The 10,613-nt window shown below is 47.1% G+C and overlaps 1 protein-coding gene across 1 annotated transcript; it reads left to right on the top strand.

The window, feature by feature from the left end:
- Positions 1–4,226: 4,226 nt before the first annotated feature.
- On the top strand, positions 4,227–9,581 carry LOC135827333 (uncharacterized). Its single transcript, XM_065339852.1, has 2 exons — positions 4,227–9,397; positions 9,496–9,581. The coding sequence occupies exons 1-2, from the start codon at positions 6,059–6,061 to the stop codon at positions 9,496–9,498; spliced, it is 3,342 nt and encodes a 1,113-aa protein (XP_065195924.1). The 5' UTR covers positions 4,227–6,058; the 3' UTR covers positions 9,499–9,581.
- The last annotated feature ends 1,032 nt before the right edge of the window (positions 9,582–10,613 follow it).

The following is a 10,613-nucleotide window of genomic DNA, read 5'->3' on the forward strand; positions in this document are numbered from 1 at the left end:
CAAAAGGGTGAAGCGAAAGGCCCGAACTTGGGCAAATACGAAGCTTCGAAGCTCATCGAATATTTTGATTTCGTGCTTCGGAACCTTCTTCAGCTGAGTACCCTCACCGTTTGCACAATGCGGTCCATTCTGATTTTCACCCACGTTCTGGCGGAACGTGGGTGAGCCTCCATACACGATATGTCGTGAACCAGAAAACATATGTACGTGGGTCACTGAGTATCACGTGGTACACACACGTAAAGTACACACGGATTACGTGGGACTAAACCTCCCTATTATGTGTACGGCAGTAAGGCATCACAGTTTGGATGGCCCATGTTCTATCAATACACAATCATAGACAAAAGTTAAGAACACTTCGATTCCGACCGTGGTTTGTTTGTTATGCATGTGTGTTGTGCTTTATTCTGCAGACTGATGCGCTATTCTATAAAAGAAAAGTGGACTGTGTCGCCACGATGTAAGTACAACAATATACACCAAACACTGTACATCATGTGTTGACTATGTATCGTAACGTCACAGTATTTTGAACTGTGTATTAGCATGTCACTGGGCTGTACTTCAAGTTTTAACCCTTTAAGAGCCGCCCCATACTTGAATGCAAAACTTCAAAAGATCGTAACTCAGTCCAATCTCGCTCAAATCCAGTGATCGAAATATCCAGGGCGAAGAGAAAACTCCCACCTGTCGGGAGAAACAATCCGCGAAGCGCTGCGAGCAACGGTTCCTGAGATAAATCACTCGTAAGTTGAGCCGCGATCGCGGCAATTTCAAAAGCGCGCAGTGCGACTTTAGTATTGAGAATTTTGAGATTTTCGTCACGCTGGTTTACTCGAATTTGCACGGGTTTCACTGTTGATATTGTCAAGAGTACACAGCGAAAAAATTGGAACTCCACGATCGAGCAAAAGGAAATATCTGGAGCGGGACGCAATTGGACGCATTTGGGGCATTTTTCGTACTGTCGGTGCGATTTAGCGCTGGATAGACGGTGTGCTGGCTATCATGATCGACCTCATTCTCTTCCTCTCGCGGAGACCTTTCCAGGAAGCCCTAGGTTGTGAGGATTGAGTGAGTAGAACGGAAGCTATGATCCAAGGAACACGAAAAAATGCAGAATTTTGAAATTTTCCTGTGGCTCTTAAAGGGTTAACTGCCCCTCTGGCTCTACAACATAGTGGCATGGTGGCATGGTATCATAGTGGCATGGTATCGTAGCATCATGGTGGCATGGTGTCATGGTTTCATGGTGTCATGGTATCATGGTGGCATGGTGTCATGGTTTCATGGTATCATGGTGTCATGGTGTCAGTGTTATGGTGTCATTGTGTCATGGTATCATGGTGGCATGGTGTCATTGTGGCATGGTGTCATAGTGTCATTCTCTCATGGTGTTGTGGTGTTATGGTGTCATGGTGTCATTGTGTCATGGTGTTATGGTATGGAGCATCCGCAAATCGAATTTTCGAGTGAAATTCGAGAATTGTCACGACAGGTACTCAAAGTGTCGAAAATAGGGCTTTGTTCGACTGTATAAGACCCGCGAATCGAAAAGTAGTTTCGAAGGTACCTCGCGCTTTCCAGGCCATGTAATGGAGCAGTGGTCTTGCACAGAGCTCCAGTACATGATGGAGCGGTACTCTCCTGCACAATTCCCTAATTAGCAAACGCAATGTAGGAAACCAAAGGTCAGTGGAAGCTTGATGATTTCCACTGGCACAAAAGCAGACTCTTGCAATATTGCGATTGGACACATAAATGCAGGTTGAATGCACTTTGGAGTGCACTGCAACTGTGCAACGTTCCACACAACGTTTTGGCCCTGCCAAATTTCCCACTCCTATGGAGTGGGATTGAAATATGTCACACAGGGTTTGGTTGTACTTTTAGGTAATTGGTGTACAAAACATTCACTACAATGCCATGCCCACTGCTGTGCATTACTCTACCCACCTGACTCCTAGATTTGGTTTGTTGTCTAAATTAGTTTCCGCAACGGTACAAAGTACAAAATTTAATATCGAAAGGGATGAAGGAAAGGAGACCAGTAAAACATAGCCTTGCTTCAGAAATATGCAGTGCACAGTGTTCCATCTCTGGCTCTCTCTCTCTCTCTCTCTTCTCTCCCTCTCTCTCTTCTCTCCCTCTCTCTCTCTCTCTCTCTCTCTCTCTCTCTCTCTTTCTCTCCCTCTCTTTTTCTCTCTCGCTCTCTTTTTCTCTCTCTCTTTCTCTCTCTCTCTCTCTCTCTCTTTCTCTCTCGTTCTCTCTCTCTCTCTCTCTCTCTCTCTCTCTCTCTCGCTCTCTCCCGCTCTCTCTCTCTCTCTCTTCTCTCTCTCTCCCTCTCTCTCTCTCTCTCTCTCTCTCTCTCTCTCTCTCTCTCTTTCTCTCTCTCTCTCTCCCTCTCTCTCTCTCTCATTCTCTCCCTCTGTCTTTCTCTCTATCTCTCGCTCTCTTTTTCTCTCTATCTCTCGCTCTCTTTTTCTCTCTCTCTTTCTCTCTCTCTCTCCATCTCATTCTCTCTCTCTCTCTCTCTCTCTCTCTCTCTCGCTCTCGCGCTCGCTCTCTCCCGCTCTCTGCCGCTCTCCCTCGCTCTCTCTCTCTCTCCCTCTCTCTCTCTTTCTCTCTCTCTTTCTCTCTCTCTCTCTCTCTCTCTCTCTCTCTCTCTCTCTCTCTCTCTCTTTCTGTCTCTCTCGCTCTCTCTTTTTCTCTCTCTTTCTCTCTCTCTCTCTCTCTCTCTCTCTCTCTCTCTCTCTCTCTCTCTCTCTCTCTCTCTCCCTCTCTCTCTTCTTAGTTGTTGTTTGATGTGACATAAGAATATCATTGTGCATTGGGTACTATGATTAGAGAGGTTGGGCAGAACGAAAATTCGTAAGAATTGGAACGTCCGGGTTTGTTTGTTTGTTTATTGTATTTTACTTCACCAAGTGAACGGGCATTTCTGCCTTCTCACCAGGTCCGGAGACCTGGTTCCGACAAAATGATGAAGAGTGAATGAAAATGTATGTATAAAATGATTAAAATCATACAGGTTGTAATTATGAAAGCGGATAAAAATGATTGAATCACGAGATGTGGAGCATGAATTTATGGAGTATGGTTCAAGTGATAAAAGTTGATACGAAGATGCTTCCGAACGCGACTGAAACACAGCTAGGCCTTGGGGGGGGGGGGTACACAGCAGATCTACAAAAATATTTTTATCACGTGGAGTACTAAAATAATGGTATTTTACAACTCCTGTTTTGCCTCTGTGCACACCTGCGCGGCCACCGTGTTGACCCGATATGAAATATTTCAAGCGTCATGCGCAACCTCACAGTGTACGAATATTCGTAGCACCAGTGTATGGTGGTGTTAGCGTTTCGTAGCACCAGTGTATTGTGGTGTTAGCGTTTTGCAGCACCAGTGTATTGTGGTGTTAGCGTTTCGTGGCACCAGTGCGTGGGATGTTAGCGTTTCGTAGCACCAGTGTACCGTGGTGTCAACGTTTTGTAGCACCAGTGTATGGTGGCATCATAGTGTGTCATTGTTGGCCGTTTATTTTAGTGTGCTTTATAGAGGCATTGGTTGCAGCATCTGTGTTGTGTAGTCAGTGTAGACCTGATTCAGTTTGTTTCGGTGTCAGTGTAGCATTGGGGAAGTATGGTGTAGTGTCATTGTGTTGCCGTTCCCTCTGACTCTCTCTCTCTCTCTTTCTCTCTCTCTCTCTCTCCCTCCCTTTCTCTCTCTCTCTCTCTCTCTCTTTCTCTCTCTCTCTCTCTCTCTCTCTCTTTCTCTTTGTCTCTCTCTCTCTCTCTCTGTCTCTCTCTCTCTCTGTCTCCTTCTCTCTCTCTCTCTCTCTCTCTCTCTCTCTCTCTCTCTCTCTCTCTCTCTCTCTCTCTCTCTCTCTCTCTCTCTCTCTCTCTCTCTCCACAAGCTATGGCTTTACTACCATCTTGTAGTGCCCAAGCTTTCTTGGTCTTTCCAGGTTCTTGAACTCACACAAGGTTTTGTACGTGAACTGCACTTTATGTGTTTACCATTTCTGAAGAAATGGTCAGGCCTACCTCGATGCGCAAACTCTGCCATTCTTTTTATTGGCAGTCGCAAACGCTTTGGCTTACGCCTCCACTACCTTCCTACGGTGTGGAAAAAGTGCCAGTCCATCAAATGGCACATACTTCGATCGAGTGGGGACGCGCGCATGAGGGCGCTGTACACTCTGCGTCAGAGTAAGGATGCGAAGCTGACAAAGCGATATGCGGCGACAATAGAGCTGGAGTGTGCAGAGGCATCAGTAGGTTCAGGGACTCTCCGTCCACCGTCATCTTCAAGTCATCGTGCAGGGTTGGGTGCTCGTGCTCCGAAGCAGCATTCCAAACCCCCGAGGAAGGATCTCCTTCAAACATTTGAGGAGATCAACGCGCAGGAGCAGATTTTGAGGCTGAAGACTCTTCAGGTGCAAGGCAAGTGGTTGGAGTGGACATCGGTGATGTGGCAGGACCTCTCGTGGAAATCCCTTTTGTACGGTGGTACTGGTAAGGATTTGAAATTTCTTCTCACATCAACCCTCGACGTGCTACCTTCTCCGACGAACCTACGCCGTTGGGGAAACACCGTAGTGGATCCGTACTGTAGTTTGTGCCGTGCCTGGGCCTGTACTACGCGCCACGTGCTTGGCGCTTGTCGCGTAGCGCTGGACCAGGGACGTTACACCTGGAGGCACGACAACGTACTCGGGGTCATCGTCAGGAACATGCGTGAGGAGATTCGAATCCGCACTGCTGCAAACACCGTACAAACCGAAAATTCAAATGAGCTTGACTTCATCTCGTTTTGCAAGGCGGGAGAGAAGCCATTTCGCGTTCAGCCCAGACGAAAGTTGGTTACGACTGATCTCCTGTCAGCGGCCTCAGACTGGAAACTTCTTGTCGACTCAGTTAGTGCAAAGATTTCTTTCCCTAGCTGTGTTGCACTTACCACCCTAAGACCAGATATAGTTCTGTACTCTACGAGTCGTAGGATTGTATTCTGGATGGAGTTGACAGTTTGTGCTGGGGGCAGATTCAGTGTCAGTAACTCGCGGAAGGACAGGCGGTATGCGGATCTGGCCGATCAATGCCGAGCAAACGGGTGGCAGGTCGTTTCTTTTTCGGTTGAGGTAGGTGTGCGTGGTTTCATCCCGGACTCTCTTCGGAGGGCTCTGAAAGCGCTTGGGTTTTCTAATCGAAGAATAAAATTTATTTGTAATTTGTGCAGTAAGACGTCTCTGCGAAGCAGCTACATCATCTGGTTGCGACGTCAACAAAAACACTGGTCGGAAGATCCACTTTTCTGAGGTACTGTATGTGGGGCTCCGTTTATTGAGGTGCGTTGAAATTTATTCTCTTTATCTTATTATTTCTTTTCTATAATTTCCCCATATGAGTTCCTATCAGTTGCTGTGAACACCTTGAGTGGAGAGCGCTTGCTCGAGCGTTGAACCGGGTTCTTAATCCACCATACCCAGTTCGCAAGGCTGGGCGGGGTTGTGAGCAGGCTTTCATTTCATCTTTTCTTATTATTTCTTATTATTTCTGCTTTTCATCTCATTACTAAAATTCTGCGCTTTTTCTCCATCTGCGCATAAAATCTAGACTGACAACCTGCTTGTTAAATCATGCACCTGCTTTCAGGCGTAAAAACCCTGTTGTAGAGGTCTCAGTCCTCATTTGTTAGACTTACCTGTCTTTATAAATGTAACTTACTCCAGTTCCAAAAAATTACGCCTCAGCGTTTTCACAGGCTTTTGAGATTAGCTCTCTCCTGAGTCTTTTAAATTGCTTCAAGTTCAAATAGGAAAAATGCCACCCATGGGCTCCGAAAGGGGGAGGAGGATGAAGCCCTAGACACTACGCACGCACCACACGAACACTCTGTGTCCCTGGACGATTCTGCTGTGCCATATGACGATCCATTGGGTTTGACCTCAAGCCAGCGGAAGCACTCCAGTACACGGCATGACACAGGTGAACAACATACATGTCCGAAATGTCACACCACCATCAAACAAGAACATAACCTTGCACGACATATGCGGACTAACAAATGCAAAACATTGGCTGCATCGCAGGCTGGAGCTGTGTCAGCAGTCTCTGCATCACCACCACACGAGACTCCAATGACTTTAGAGGCAAGTACACCAACCATTACACCATCAGACCGGGAAACAACATGTCCACACTGTTTGAGAAAACTCAAATGGAAACAAAACTTGCCACGACATCTACAGACCTGCCCGGTCTACAAATCACTTTCAACCACCTCAGCCAAAGCAGACGGCAGTAGCGGGGATGGTCGGACGACTTCCATGATTGATTCAATGCACTCCAGCCCATCTGTAGGTCAGACAATGACTCCTGGAGATGAATTGCGAACAGTCCCGCACGAATCCACTCCCTGTCATAATGAGTCTTTACTTCATGTCCCGAATCAACGGGACATGGACAAGGTAGAAGTCCGGCAGTCCCTACTGCTACCGTCAGCCAAAAACACCAAGGCATGGCACACAATAAACGCTCAGTTGAAGATCCATCTCACTCAACATTTCCCAACCTCATACCTCAAAAACGCTAACATCGAAGAGACTCTGGACAAACTAGAGAACTTCATTCACTGGTTTTTCGACCAGAAACCACCACCACCTCCACCAAAACACAAGAATGCAAATAAAAACCGTGCAGTGGAAAAACTCCGGGCTCACAGGCGTGATTTAAAGCGCCAATTTCGTAAGATCAAAAACCCGGACGAAGTACCTGCAGCGCTCAGAAATGAGTATTTTTCAATTGGAAAACAAATCAAGCGTCTTTTGAAACAACAAAAGATGTACGACGATCGATCCCGGAACAAGAGGGACCAGGATGCCTTTCTCAAGGACCCATATGCCTTCGGAAAGAAATTGTTTCAACCACCCAACCATGTCAAACCCACTTTCTCTGACACTACCTGCTTTGAGTACTTCCAACACACATATGCAGACCAGGATCGTGCCACTTCGTACGAATCCTGCCCCAGTGCAGGGAAGCCTCGGGATTGCACCCACCCAGTCGATGAGGGGGCCCCTACATGGACTGAATTTCAGAATGTTTTGAAGAAGTGTCGCAACACCTCTGCACCGGGTCCTGACAAGATACCTTACATAGTTTGGAAGCTTTGTCCCTCCCTTCAATCCATTCTTTTCACCATCTTTGGGCGGGTTTGGGAGAGCAAGATCATTCCAAGGCAGTGGCAGGTAGCGTGTATCACACTCCTGGCCAAGGGGGAGGTGTCTTATGATCCTTCGAAATTCCGACCGATTGCTCTAGCAAACACGTCCGGGAAGATCTTTTTCACCTTAGTTGCAAAGCGCCTCTTGAAACATATGCTAGGCAATAAGTTCTTCGATGGTGACAACCAGAAAGGATTTATGCCTGCAAAGGCTGGGTGCTTAGAGCATACATCACTTTGTTATGAGGCGATGCGTGATGCACAGACGGCAAAACGCCAAATTTGCATTGCGTGGATAGATTTGAAGAATGCATTTGGTTCAGTGCGCCACAATCTGATACAGTATGCTCTAACCCACTACAGCCTTCCTTTGCAATTCAGGAAATTAATTTTTTCCTACTACGACAGTCTTTGCGCTTTTGTCGTACAACCACACACTCCCACCTTTAATTACAACATTGGTGTTTTCCAGGGGTGCCCCTTGTCCCCGGTCCTTTTCAATATTTGTTTCCAGCTTCTGCTGGACTCACTTGCAGCCCCTGAATTAAGTTGCCTCTCCTATGATTTTAAATCTGCCCCTTTGCAAGTGTCCCAAACAGCTTTTGCTGATGACTTAGGCCTCTATAGCAAATCTAGTGCAGGTTGTCAAAAACTCATTGCGGTCACGGAGGACTTTCTCTCGTGGACCCAATGTATGCAGGCGGCGCCGCACAAATGCAAAAGCAGTGCAGCAAAGCTTGTAGATGGCCGGTACAAACCTTACGATCCCTGCCTGACGATGTCAGGGAGGAAGATCGCTTTTATTGACACTGCAGAGTTCAAGTTCCTGGGGCGAAGGCTGCATGCTGATTGCTCTGAGCAGACCCAGCGGGAAGACATCCGTCAACTCACTGTATCTCTCATGCAAAAAGTAGATGGCTCTTGGCTTCAAGACCACCACAAGCTATGGCTTTACCACCATCTTGTAGTGCCCAAGCTTTCTTGGTCTTTCCAGGTTCTTGAACTCACACAAGGTTTTGTACGTGAACTGCACTTTATGTGTTTACCATTTCTGAAGAAATGGTCAGGCCTACCTCGATGCGCAAACTCTGCCATTCTTTTTATTGGCAGTCGCAAACGCTTTGGCTTACGCCTCCACTACCTTCCTACGGTGTGGAAAAAGTGCCAGTCCATCAAATGGCACATTCTTCGACCGAGTGGGGACGCGCGCATGAGGGCGCTGTACACTCTGCGTCGGAGTAAGGATGCGAAGCTGACAAAGCGATATGCGGCGACAATAGAGCTGGAGTGTGCAGAGGCATCAGTAGGTTCAGGGACTCTCCGTCCACCGTCATCTTCAAGTCATCGTGCAGGGTTGGGTGCTCGTGCTCCGAAGCAGCATTCCAAACTCCCGAGGAAGGATCTCCTTCAAACATTTGAGGAGATCAACGCGCAGGAGCAGATTTTGAGGCTGAAGACTCTTCAGGTGCAAGGCAAGTGGTTGGAGTGGACATCGGTGATGTGGCAGGACCTCTCGTGGAAATCCCTTTTGTACGGTGGTACTGGTAAGGATTTGAAATTTCTTCTCGCATCAACCCTCGACGTGCTACCTTCTCCGACGAACCTACGCCGTTGGGGAAACACCGTAGTGGATCCGTACTGTAGTTTGTGCCGTGCCTGGGCCTGTACTACGCGCCACGTGCTTGGCGCTTGTCGCGTAGCGCTGGACCAGGGACGTTACACCTGGAGGCACGACAACGTACTCGGGGTCATCGTCAGGAACATGCGTGAGGAGATTCGAATCCGCACTGCTGCAAACACCGTACAAACCGAAAATTCAAATGAGCTTGACTTCATCTCGTTTTGCAAGGCGGGAGAGAAGCCATTTCGCGTTCAGCCCAGACGAAAGTTGGTTACGACTGATCTCCTGTCAGCGGCCTCAGACTGGAAACTTCTTGTCGACTCAGTTAGTGCAAAGATTTCTTTCCCTAGCTGTGTTGCACTTACCACCCTAAGACCAGATATAGTTCTGTACTCTACGAGTCGTAGGATTGTATTCTGGATGGAGTTGACAGTTTGTGCTGAGGACAGATTCAGTGTCAGTAACTCGCGGAAGGACAGGCGGTATGCGGATCTGGCCGATCAATGCCGAGCAAACGGGTGGCAGGTCGTTTCTTTTTCGGTTGAGGTAGGTGTGCGTGGTTTCATCCCGGACTCTCTTCGGAGGGCTCTGAAAGCGCTTGGGTTTTCTAATCGAAGAATAAAATTTATTTGTAATTTGTGCAGTAAGACGTCTCTGCGAAGCAGCTACATCATCTGGTTGCGACGTCAACAAAAACACTGGTCGGAAGATCCACTTTTCTGAGGTGCTGTATGTGGGGCTCCGTTTATTGAGGTGCATTGAAATTTATTCTCTTTATCTTATTATTTCTTTTCTATAATTTCCCCATATGAGTTCCTATCAGTTGCTGTGAACACCTTGAGTGGAGAGCGCTTGCTCGAGCGTTGAACCGGGTTCTTAATCCACCATACCCAGTTCGCAAGGCTGGGCGGGGTTGTGAGCAGGCTTTCATTTCATCTTTTCTTATTATTTCTTATTATTTCTGCTTTTCATCTCATTACTAAAATTCTGCGCTTTTTCTCCATCTGCGCATAAAATCTAGACTGACAACCTGCTTGTTAAATCATGCACCTGCTTTCAGGCGTAAAAACCCTTTTGTAGAGGTCTCAGTCCTCATTTGTTAGACTTACCTGTCTTTATAAATGTAACTTACTCTCTCTCTCTCTTTCTCTCTCTCTCTCTCTCTCTCTACTTCTCTCTCTTTCTCCCGCTCTCTCCCTCTCTCTCTCTCTCTCTCTCTCTCTCTCTCTCTCTCTCTCTCTCTCTCTCAATCCGTCTCTCTTTGCTCTGCTTCTCTCCCTCTCTAGCTCTGTCTGCTTGTCTCTCCCATACATTCAATCTGAGTAATGGTTACATGCAATAGCAGTCGGTACATCCCCCAGTGGTCAGATAGGTCAGTTGTACTTAGTTACTGCGGTGATGGTGTTTGTTCCACCAATCAGCATCGTTATTGGGACTGGTTTTGACTTATGTTTGTACTTTATACGTACTTGTTGACATGAAACGATCTTTTTCGGGGAGATGCCAGTCCCTGAGTCCAAAATGACGTCTGCATATCTCAGTGTCATTGCTTGTGTTTTCTTCAATGTGTTTGTGTTCAGGTTTTCTCATGGTGGTAATACCAGGGCAGTTTCATCACAGAGTAAGTACTGCTGGAGGCGCATGCTGGTATTACTTCACGTGACGTCTGTCAACTGGATTACACATTGCTGAGCATGCATTGGACTGGTGACCTATCAACCAGGTACGTCACTTGATGTTTGTGTGTATTTACAATAATTGT

Source organism: Sycon ciliatum, chromosome 11, assembly GCF_964019385.1.
Source record: "Sycon ciliatum chromosome 11, ocSycCili1.1, whole genome shotgun sequence".
NCBI classification, from domain to species: domain Eukaryota; kingdom Metazoa; phylum Porifera; class Calcarea; order Leucosolenida; family Sycettidae; genus Sycon; species Sycon ciliatum.

Bases quoted from the DNA above. Each gene is read 5' to 3' on its own strand.
- LOC135827333 (XM_065339852.1), top strand. From the start codon at position 6,059: ATGCGGACTAACAAATGCAAAACATTGGCTGCATCGCAGGCTGGAGCT.